General features: G+C 49.6%; 1 protein-coding gene across 1 annotated transcript; it reads right to left on the bottom strand.

The window, feature by feature from the left end:
* Window positions 1–2,129: 2,129 nt before the first annotated feature.
* On the bottom strand, window positions 2,130–8,423 carry LOC122494018 (cytochrome P450 2A13). Its single transcript, XM_043598853.1, has 9 exons — window positions 8,221–8,423; window positions 7,780–7,942; window positions 6,872–7,024; window positions 6,469–6,626; window positions 5,158–5,334; window positions 4,535–4,676; window positions 3,895–4,082; window positions 3,122–3,263; window positions 2,130–2,581 (listed from the first exon to the last, which is right to left on the bottom strand). The coding sequence occupies exons 1-9, from the start codon at window positions 8,398–8,400 to the stop codon at window positions 2,400–2,402; spliced, it is 1,485 nt and encodes a 494-aa protein (XP_043454788.1). The 5' UTR covers window positions 8,401–8,423; the 3' UTR covers window positions 2,130–2,399.
* Window positions 8,424–10,349: the final 1,926 nt, after the last annotated feature.

Here is a 10,349-nt window from a genome sequence, read left to right on the forward strand (position 1 = left end):
TGCATTTCCCTAATGACTATGGTGTTGAGCATTGATTCATGAGCTTGTTTGTCATTCACGTATCTTTTTTAGTTAAGTGCATGCCCAAAAATTTAGCCCATTTTTTAATTGGGTTGTTTGTTTTCTTATGTTGAGGTTTGAGGGTTATTTACATACTCTGTATATAAGTCCTTTGTTTGATATATGGGTGCTGGTTACCTGAATCTACAGGTGTGATAAAATTGCATTGAAACACACACACACACACACACACACACACACATGCCTGTAAAACTTGTGAAATCTGAATAAGTTCTGTAGTTTGTAACAACATGAATTTCCTGGCTTTTGATATTGTGCTATAGTCTTCTAAAATGTTACCACTGGAGGGGTGCCTGGGTGGCTCAGTCGGTTAAGCCTCCGACTTCAGCTCAGGTCACCATCTCGCGGTCCGTGAGTTCGAGCCCTGCGTCGGGCTCTGGGCTGATGGCTCAGAGCCTGGAGCCTGCTTCTGATTCTGTGTCTCCCTCTCTCTCTGCCCCTCCCCCGTTCTGCTCTGTCTCTCTCTGTCCCAAAAATAAAAATAAAACGTTAAAAAAAAATTAAAATGTTACCACTGGAGGAAACTGGATAAAGAATACACAGAACTTCTCTAATTTTTTTTTTTACAACTTCTTGTGAAACTATAACTATCTCAAAATAAAAAGAAGAGAATCCAGAGTGTAGCCAAGTTGACAAAGATATTGAATCTACAACTTCATAGCAACTTAAAAGTTTTTTCCATTAATTTCTTTTCAACGTTTATTTATTTTTGGGACAGAGACAGAGCATGAACGGGGGAGGGGCAGAGAGAGAGGGAGACACAAAATCGGAAACAGGCTCCAGGCTCTGAGCCATCAGCCCAGAGCCCGACGCGGGGCTCGAACTCACGGACTGCGAGATCGTGACCTGGCTGAAGTCGGACGCTTAACCGACTGCGCCACCCAGGCGCCCCATTAATTTCTGAATTAATGTTTATTGTCTCCTCCTTTACACTATCTTTAAATGTTCTGGGCTGTTTTTTTCTAACTTTTATTTTATTTTTTTAAATATTATTCATTTTTGAAAGAGAGAGAAAGCACAAGCACAGGGGGACAGCGAGAGGGGGGTATGGAGGATCCAAAGCAGGCTCTGAGCTGACAGCAGAAAGCCTGATGTGGGGCTCAAACTCACACAACCACAAGATCATGACCTGAGCCAAAGTGAGACGCCTAACTGACTGAGCTACCCAGGCACCCTTTTTTCTAACTTTTAAAAATGGACACTTAGCACATTAATTTTGTAGACTTCCTTCCTCTCCAATATGAAAATGTAAGGCTACAAACTTATCTCTAAGCAGAGTTTTTGCTGAATCCCAAGGGAATAAATAGGAAAATGTGATTTTTCCCTCTTTTTCCTTCTTTAAAATTGTTTTAGCTCTTCCTTTGCCTTTCCATATAAATTTTCAAATAAATATCTAAATCCATTCAAAAAAAATCTTGCTGTCATTTCTATAGTAATGTGTTAAGCCTATACATCAATTTGGGGAGAGTTGGCTTTACTGTACTGATCTTCCAATTATGAACATGGTATGTCTCTCCTTATTTAAAAAATATCTGATTTCTGGGACACCTGAGTGGCGGACACCTGAAGAGACAGACTTCAGCTCCAGTCATGGTCTCGTGGTGTGTGGGATTCTCCTTGGGATTCTCTCTCCCCCTCTCTGCCTCTCTGATCCTCCCCCACTTGCACATGCTCTCTCTCTCTCTCAAAATATATATATATATATATATATTTGATTACTTTTATTGGTATATTGCAGCTTTCACCATACAGGCTCTGTGCATGTATTGTCAGATTCTACTTAAGTATTTCATTCATTTCAGTGACTACAATAGTTATTGTGCTTTTAATTTTGATTTCCTAAAGTATATAGAAAAAAAACAGGAAAAGACTTTTGCATGTTTAGTGCCATTTCTAAACTTATTAAAAGGATTTGTCCTTGTAGCTACCTTGGGAATCAGTTAAGCTTTCTAAAATGGGCATATGCACTGTGCCCTGTCACATAGATTTGTGAGAATTAAGTGCAGTAAGTGCATAACGTTTTTAGCCCAGAACCGATACAGACATTCACAAATAATAGGTGTTATTATTATTATTATTAACATTATAGTGTAAGGTTTCCCTTCCTCTTATCCCACCTCTGAAGCATCTATCTCTAGCAAGGTGAACAGAGTCCATTCCTTTCCTCTTCCTCTCCTGTCACCTTGCCCCTCAGATTTCCCTAAGTCACCTCCCTCTTGCTAGCTCCGCCCTCCACTAACCCGCCTTCCTGATAGCCCCGCCTCTGCCCCTCCCACTCCTCCCGCAGCCCTCCCCGCGCCCCCCAGCACAGCCCTTGCTCAGCGGGGCTGGAAGCTCATGGTGTAATTTCGTGGGATAGTGGCAAAGCCCACAACTTTGGGGGACACGTCAATGTCTTGGGGCAGCTGAGGGGACTTGAGGCAGAAGTTCTGCAAGATGGTGGTGAGGAAGAGAAAGAGCTCCATTCTAGCCAGACCTTCTCCGAAACAGTACCGCTTTCCTGAAGAGACAGAATGGGAGGGCTGGAGGTGAGGCCTGCTCTCACTGCTCCCTTCTCCACTACCCACCCCCAACTGCATTCTCCCAGAGAGCAGGGACTGAGAAACTTTCAGAGACATCTCTAACCCTCTCTGAGCATCAGTTTCTCTTGTACATGGGATAGGGGTGAGCTATCCCAAGCTGTAGCAATGGGAAATTTAGGTGCCCCTTCCTTCCAAGCACACACTCAGATATGGCTGCCGGGCTCTCATCTCCTCCCAAGGAATCTCAAGAATCTAAATGACTTTGGACAAATACCTGACTCACTAAGGGCTTTGATTTTCCCCATCTGTGAAATGGATACAATCATCCCTTTCCAGTTGCCTGGACACAGGTACTTGTAGTCATGGGGTTTGCAGCTGGTTGGCTCTAGAGTAGATCTCAGAGGGACTTTCAAGTTGGAGACAGACCCCAGGCTACAGCTTAGAGACGGGATGTGGGATGAAGGAGGCCCGGTTGGTGGGAGCAGTGGCTTAGCAGCAAGCAGACCGGGGTCTCTTACCGATGGAGAAGGGCACAAAAGCATCACTCTTCTTAAACTGGCCCTTCTCATCCAGGAAGTGCTGGGGGTGGAAGTCTCGGGGGTGGGAAAAGAACTTGGGGTCTCTCAGCACAGAGCCCAGCATAGGGAACACTTCAGTGCCCTGGTGAGGAGGAGAGGGGCATTTGATAAGGTGGAGTGGGGACAGGGTGTGCTGAAAGCACGTGGAGGTTGATGGGACAATGCGGGTGCCCTGAGTGATAAGAAATGGGAGGCGGGGGAGTGTGGGTCCCCTGGGGACATGAGACTCAGGTCTCTGAGCCAGGAAGCTTGGCAGACATGGGGGTTCATGTCTCCTGAGAAGGGAAGTTTGAGGAGCACAGGTTCTGTGTCTCTTAGGACAGAAGGTGTGGGGGACCCACAGTTCATGTCTCTCAGGGCAGGAGGTTGAGAGGACGTGGGGGTTCATGCTCTCTGGGACTGGGTTTGAGAGACATCAGGTTTGTGTTTCTCTAGGCAGGATGTTTGGGGGACATGAGATCCGTGTCTTTGAGGGAGGAGGTCTAGACATGAAGTTCATGTCTCTTGAGAGAGGAAGTTTGGGGATATGGGGTTCATATTCCTTGTGGAAAGAGCTCTGGGGGAGACACGGGATTCAGGAATCTCTGAGGGGATTGAAGGGACATGATGTTTGATTGAAGCAATGGGACAGGGGCTGGGAAGCTTCTAAGGGAATGGATTGCTGGGTCACAGGGAGCGGGTTGGAGGTCCCCCAAGGTGGGACAGGAAAATACCTTGGGGAGGAAGAACTCCCGAAACTTGGTGTCCTTGGTGACTCTGCGGGCCAATCCCATGGGGATCATGTCTCCAAATCTTTGGATCTCATGGATCACCGCCTCTGTGTAGGGCATCTTGGCCCTGTCCTCAAACTTGGGCTGCCGGTTCTTGCCAATCACCTGGTCAATCTCCTCGTGGATTTTGGCTGTGGGAGGAGGGGGAAGGTATTTAGGTATCTGGGGTCTTGGGGCAGTGATGATAGTCCAAATATGTACACCCATGTGTGCCATGGACCTAGACCATTCAAAACAGACGTTGGCCATATTCATTGTTGGTGCAGCATCCTGTTCACCCGGTCGTGCCAGAATCATGAGTAGGCATAAGGGAGGAGTTTGGGGAATGGTTTGGAGAGCAGGCAGTGGATATACATTTGACCCAACATGGAAGCTATATACCAATCCATTCAGATATTTTCAATACTTAAACACCTAGTGAAACTCGGCTGGTGCTCATCAGCAGAATATCACCTAGTCTCCGGATAACAGGGTATGTCTGAGGTTTCAGGGATCTGGGGAAGGTGGGGATGTTGCAGTGGGCTCAGAGGAAGTTTGAGGGCCTGTGGCTGCCACTTCGTTGCCCCTCACCCTGCAGTCTTACCCTCCACATCTGGGTGCTTCATGAGCAGCAGGAAGCCATACCGCAGGGTCGTGCTGACTGTCTCAGTGCCCGCAAAGAAGAGGTTCAGTGTGGTCAGCACCAGGTTCTTCAAGTAGAACTCTGTGTTGGGGTTGTTCTGCTCCTATAGGGAGAGAGGGGTTCAGGCCAAGCCCACTCCCCTCAGGGCTCTCAGGGCCCTTCTGGGGTCTTTCTCTTTGGACCCCTCTCTCTTAGATCCAGACCAGAGGTGGGAGGAGGGACTTGGTTCTACTAGCTCTTTGTTCAGGCTGCTGGCTCTGCCCAAAATGCCCTTCCCACACTCCTTACCCACCTGCCTATCTGTCCTTTACTCTTCAAGAACACTTTTTTATGGTGGGGATATTGAGAAGGAGAGGAATAGAGTCAGTGAGTGCATGGTACGGAATTGCTTGCTATTATGGTTGGCACACACAGGTCCTGCCCATGGGCAGGGGCTCAGTAGAGGGAGCAGCCATAGTTATTATACTTGGGATTGTGAGGATGTTATGAGGGGAATGGTTTGAACGAGCCTCTGCTCTCCCCATGCCAGCCTGGTTTCCCTCTGCCTGGCTCTGCAGCTCTCTGCACTGGCTGTTGGGGTGTACCTCCTGCATGCGGATGAGGAAGGAGTCGATGAAGTCCCGCGGGGAGTTGGGATCTAGAGTGCGTTGGTTCTGCTCCACCTTCTTGGCTATGAAGTCCTCCAGACCTTTCAGATCCTTAAATGCCTGTTGCTGTGGTCCTGGCAGGTATTTCATCACTGAATAAAACATCTCATAGAGCTGAGGATGGGGAGAGAAGAAAGGACGGGAAGGACAGCTGTCAGCAGGCAGGTCTTGATAGGAGTGGAACCTTTCTCATGGCAAGGAAAGCACTGAATTAAAGGCCCCCATCCAGATGTTAAGGATTTATATGGGACTGATGGGAGGAGATATCTAAGTTTTCACATGAGTTAAGTGTGAGAACCCTTATCCCAGCATGTTGGTGAGATGGTTTGGGACACATCCAGATATTCAGGTGAGGTTGCATTGGGAAACTCTTGTCCAGGTGTTTACCTATTTATTTCTGACTGATATGAGGGGGAGGTAGGTACCTGTTTAGGTCTCTAGATATCAAGTAGGCTCAGTTGGAGACAACTATCCAGATATTTAGAGGCTATGGAATAGTGATTTCTATGCAGGTATTGAGATATTAAAGTGTGGCAGGTATGCAAGTGTTGAGGTGGGGGAAATACCTGTTCATGTGTTTCAAATATTCACACTGGGCTGGAGGGGAGCACTGCTGTAAGTGTTTGAGTGAGCTGCATTGAGGAACATAATTTGGGTGTTTGGGGAACCATCTATCCAGATGTTTACATGTTTAGAGGCCTTCTTGGTTGGCGTATCTGTCCAGATGTTCAGATATTTCAGTGGGCTATGAAGAAGTACTTATCTAGGTAGCCCAGTAGGCTGGTTTAGGAAACCTGTGTAAATCTCAAATGATTTTGGCAGACTGTATTTTATAGCACCAGGTGTTCATGTATTCAGGACATGGACGGAGGTGGTCACTTGTTCAGCTATTAAGATATTAAGATGAAAAGATGGAATGTCTTGACAGGGAGCCAGTTCTAGATATTAAGATAGGTAGGATGGGGGCACATGCCAAGGAGGAAGGCTGGGCTTATAACAGCTGTTGTGCCTGCAGTCTGCTTTTTGTAAGTTTGGTTTGGGTTTTGGGTTTTTTGGTGGGAGAAACATCTGTTGAGATATTCAGGTGTCCTTGGAAATGGGGTATTCTGATGTAGCTGTTCCATTGTCCAAGAGTGGTTTTGATGGAACCCTATGGGAGAGGAAGGGAGTTTGGGGCACCTGTCTTATGTGAGGAAGCAATTGGAGGGTTGTAGTAGGGTGTTGTAGAGACAGACTGGGACGGGTTACCTGACCCATAGACGTAGCTGTGAACTGGAAGCTTCCCAGCATCATACGCAGCAGTGACAGGAACTCTTTGTTCTCATAGTCAAAGCGGTCCCCAAAGACAATGGAGCTGATGACATTGGACACTGTCCGGCTCAGGAAGAAGGTGGGATCGATGAAGGTGCCTGGGGAATGGGATGGGGTTGAGGAGAAACAGGGATCTGGGGGAGCATCCACTAGGCAGTCTGACACCAGGTCAAGAATTGGAGAAAAGCACCAGGGTGATGAGACAAGTTCCCAGCACAGTTCTCCTTAGAGCCAGGAGCCTGGACTCCTTCCCCCAATCCAGTCAGTCCCCTTCCAGGACCAGAAAGCGCACATATCCATGTGAATTCTCCTGCTCCTTCTCCCTCATTCCCTCCTGGCTCACCACGCGTGCCCCGGAGGGCCTCGATGAGGAAGCCCACTTCCTCCTGGATGCGCTCCTCGATGCCACGCTTGCCCACACCAAAGTCCCGCAGCGTGGTGATGGAGAAGCGCCGGAGCTGCTTGGCTCGCTCGCCATTGCTGAACGCCACACCTGGGGGGGGGGGGGGAGAGGGGGGCAACCGTGGGAGACAGAAAGAGATTCAACTCAAGGTCAGAGACATACTGAAAGAGATGGCGACCTAGTTGGAAGAAAAGAATCGGAAGGAGAGAGGCAAGTCAGATGCCCAGAGAAACAGAGATTTGGAGGCACATAAAGACAGAGAAAGAAGTAAGGGAGGGCCAGAGGGAGGTGACATCTGTGGATATCTGAGAGGTGGCAATAAAAATCCTGAAGGATCCTAACACTGAGCTGGGGAAAGAAGAAAATAGGGAGAGAGAACAAAGAAGGTCGGGAGAGAGGAAAGACTGTTTCCAGAGACAGAGGCATGGGGTGTGAAGCAGAAACAGGGTGAGATTCTCACACAGAAGAGGAAAAGAGTAGAGGGAGGATGAAGGGAGGGGAAGCACAGAAGCTTAGAGGGAGAAAAAGACAAGGACGTGGAGGTGGACTGACCACGGTTCTGAGTCAGAAATCCCAAGAGCTCCTCAAAGACACACAGAAAGAAGAGGCATATCTGAGAGAGAACAGGGACATGGGGCCAAGAAGCAGGGGAAATAGAGACGCAGGCACTCAGGGTCAAGTTAGAGAAGACCAGGGAGAAGGGACAATAAGCAGGGACAGGGACAGAGGGGAGCAGGGGGAGAACTTGGCCTCAGCCTTGGGTGGGAGGGTGAGTCAAGAGAACAGTGGGGAAACTGAGGCCATGGAGTGTTCCTGACCACATGCCCCCATCCTGAGCCCCTCACCATAGCCTTTGAAGAGCCAGTCGAAGGTGGCCTGCTCTCCTCGCCCACTGAATTCCTCAGCCTGGTCCACCAGCGCCTCCTTCACGGCCTCGTGTCCACACAGCACCACAATGCGCCGCGGCCCCAGGTGGACCGTGAACACGGGGCCATAGCGCTCGCTGATCTAACCAAAGTGAGAGTGCTTAAAGGGAGCGGCCCCACTGGGAACTGGCCCTGTGCCCAGACCTCATCCATTGCATGCATTTCCTCCAGGTTCTGGCACTCAAGGGGCGGGTATCCCAGGATCTGCTCTTCCCTGCCTAGGACCCTGCTGCCCCAACTGCACAATTCCACCTTCCTAAGACTCCCATCCAACCTTGCCTGCCCCCTGCCACAATGCCCCAGCTCAATTAGGCAGGCCCCCAGCCCCACCCCCTTCCACCATCCCCTGCCTCAAGGTACCTTCATGAGAGAGTTGTACATTTGCTGTGTGTTCAGCTGCAGGTAATTCCCGATGAAGGGCAATGGGGTGGGTCCTGGAGGGAGCTTCCCCCAGAGCTTCCTCTGCCTCCAGGCAGACATCAAGACCATTACTGTCAGGCAGGTGAGCAAAGCCACCAGAAGGAGCCCTGAGGCCAGCATGATGGCAGTGGGGGTGACAGTTAGATTGCTGGGATGGTTTGCCTTTATACCACTTGAGCAAGAAGGGCGGACTTTGATTCTAATTATGTAATTGTGTCATTTCACCTCCAGCTACACCCTCCTGGGCTCACCACAGAACTTGAGACACAGCCAGCAAGGCAGGAGGAGGGAACCCCAAGGAGATTAACAGGGGAGGGCCCCAAGACAGAATGTGTCACCCCTCAAGGGAGTCCACCCCAGGGCTGCAGACTTGGTGAGACAGATTCCAGAACTGAAGAGTTTATAATATTTGCATGGGGAGCCCCCTGAGCTTTGGATTTGGGATCTCAGAGTGAGAACAGACCCCAACATGTAGGTTTTGAGGTCTCCAGAGTGAAGAACCCAATATCTGGGTTTGAGGATGAGATTCCAGGGAGTCAATTCGAGGGTGTTGGGGCAAGGGAGGACCCCTGGCTGTGATGAGGGTTCCTGGGAGAAGTATTTGGGAATCCAGCACGATCAGGGAATGAGCACTTGACCCAAACTTTGACCTGCCTTTGCTTTGGACACAGTGTCACCTCTGGTACCCAGAATCCTCACTGGGGCCTCAGAGAAAGGTCAGGATCAGTATCACGGCCCATCTGTGGTTGGGAAAGAGGTAGAAGTCCAGAGGCACATTCAAGTGGAACTTTCCTTAGGAAAGAAGAGAAACTCATGGTCTTCCCCCCTGCATCTGTCTCCTTCTCTCTCTCTCTCTCAAAAATAAATACACGTTTAAAATTTTTTCTTAACAAAAAAAAAAGACTAACTCATGGTCTCAGTGGCAGAGAGACTGGGCAGAACTTGAAAATAGTAATGACATCCACCAATATGGTGCCAAAAAGCCCAGCTGTCTCAAAGGGTGTGATTTACAGAAAGCCACACTGGCCCTACCCAGGTCCCTGGGGGAGCTTGCTAGGTTCATCATTTCCATGTTTGTTTAGGAGATAGCCGGGCCCTGGATGCTGAAATTGGGTGTGAGGACAGATGGTGGCCCTGCTGTCCTCTCCTCGGTGACCTTCTTCCTTAACAAGAGGGTGCTCCCCTTTGGTGAGCACTAACTATGAAGAGGCAGTGTGCCAACTGTGATCTCATGGAATCCTTCTGGCAGTGGGGTTCCATCATAGCATCTTCATTTTGCTGTTCAGAAGAACAAGCCTCCCTACAGCCACCTGCTGGAAGTCACACAGGTGGCAGGTAGGGATCTGGGATTTGAACCCTGTCCATTCCTTCCTCCATTGACTGCCCTAGCCCACCCTGAAGGCCAAGTGGAGACCAAGTTTAGCAATGGGTGGTGTGGAGACTAGCATCAGTGTTGGACACAGAGATACAGTGGCAGGCTCTGTTTTCAATCCTAGTGTGTAGGATTGAAAACAGGTTGGCCCTGAACTTGATATCAGGAGATCGTTAACAGAGCCATGTCTGGTGCCAGGAGGGTCTGAGAGCAGGCCCAGGTGGCCATCGGGGTGGCTTCAGGGTGGCATCATGCAGCTGTGGGGTTGGTCTCAGCAGACTCTGACATGAGCACCATGTGGGTGCTGGACTGGTCTTCAGTGGGCCCGAGAGGGACCCCGATGGGCACAAGGCAGCATCTGATAGCTGGACCCCCTGCTCAGATGCCAGCCCTAACCTTAGAGGAGTGCAGGTGCATGAGTTTGGCACTCTCAGTACTGGTATGTTGCTCTAGGCCCCTGAGCCAGAGTCCTATGGGGGAGGGAACAAGGAGCAGAGAACAAAGCAGAAAGAGGAATGTTGTTTGTTGGCTGTAAAGGGAGCACCGGAGGGAAAGAGGATTAGCAGAAGCTTGGCAAGTATGAATCCCCCAATCCCAACCACCAGTCTCCACCTGGCTGGACTGCAAGCCTGCCCCCCCCCCGCCAACCCCTGCCACTTTCCCACTTTTTCTTGGCAAGGAGGGAGGTAGAATTTTG

This window comes from Prionailurus bengalensis, chromosome E2 (assembly GCF_016509475.1).
Source record: "Prionailurus bengalensis isolate Pbe53 chromosome E2, Fcat_Pben_1.1_paternal_pri, whole genome shotgun sequence".
Taxonomy (NCBI): domain Eukaryota; kingdom Metazoa; phylum Chordata; class Mammalia; order Carnivora; family Felidae; genus Prionailurus; species Prionailurus bengalensis.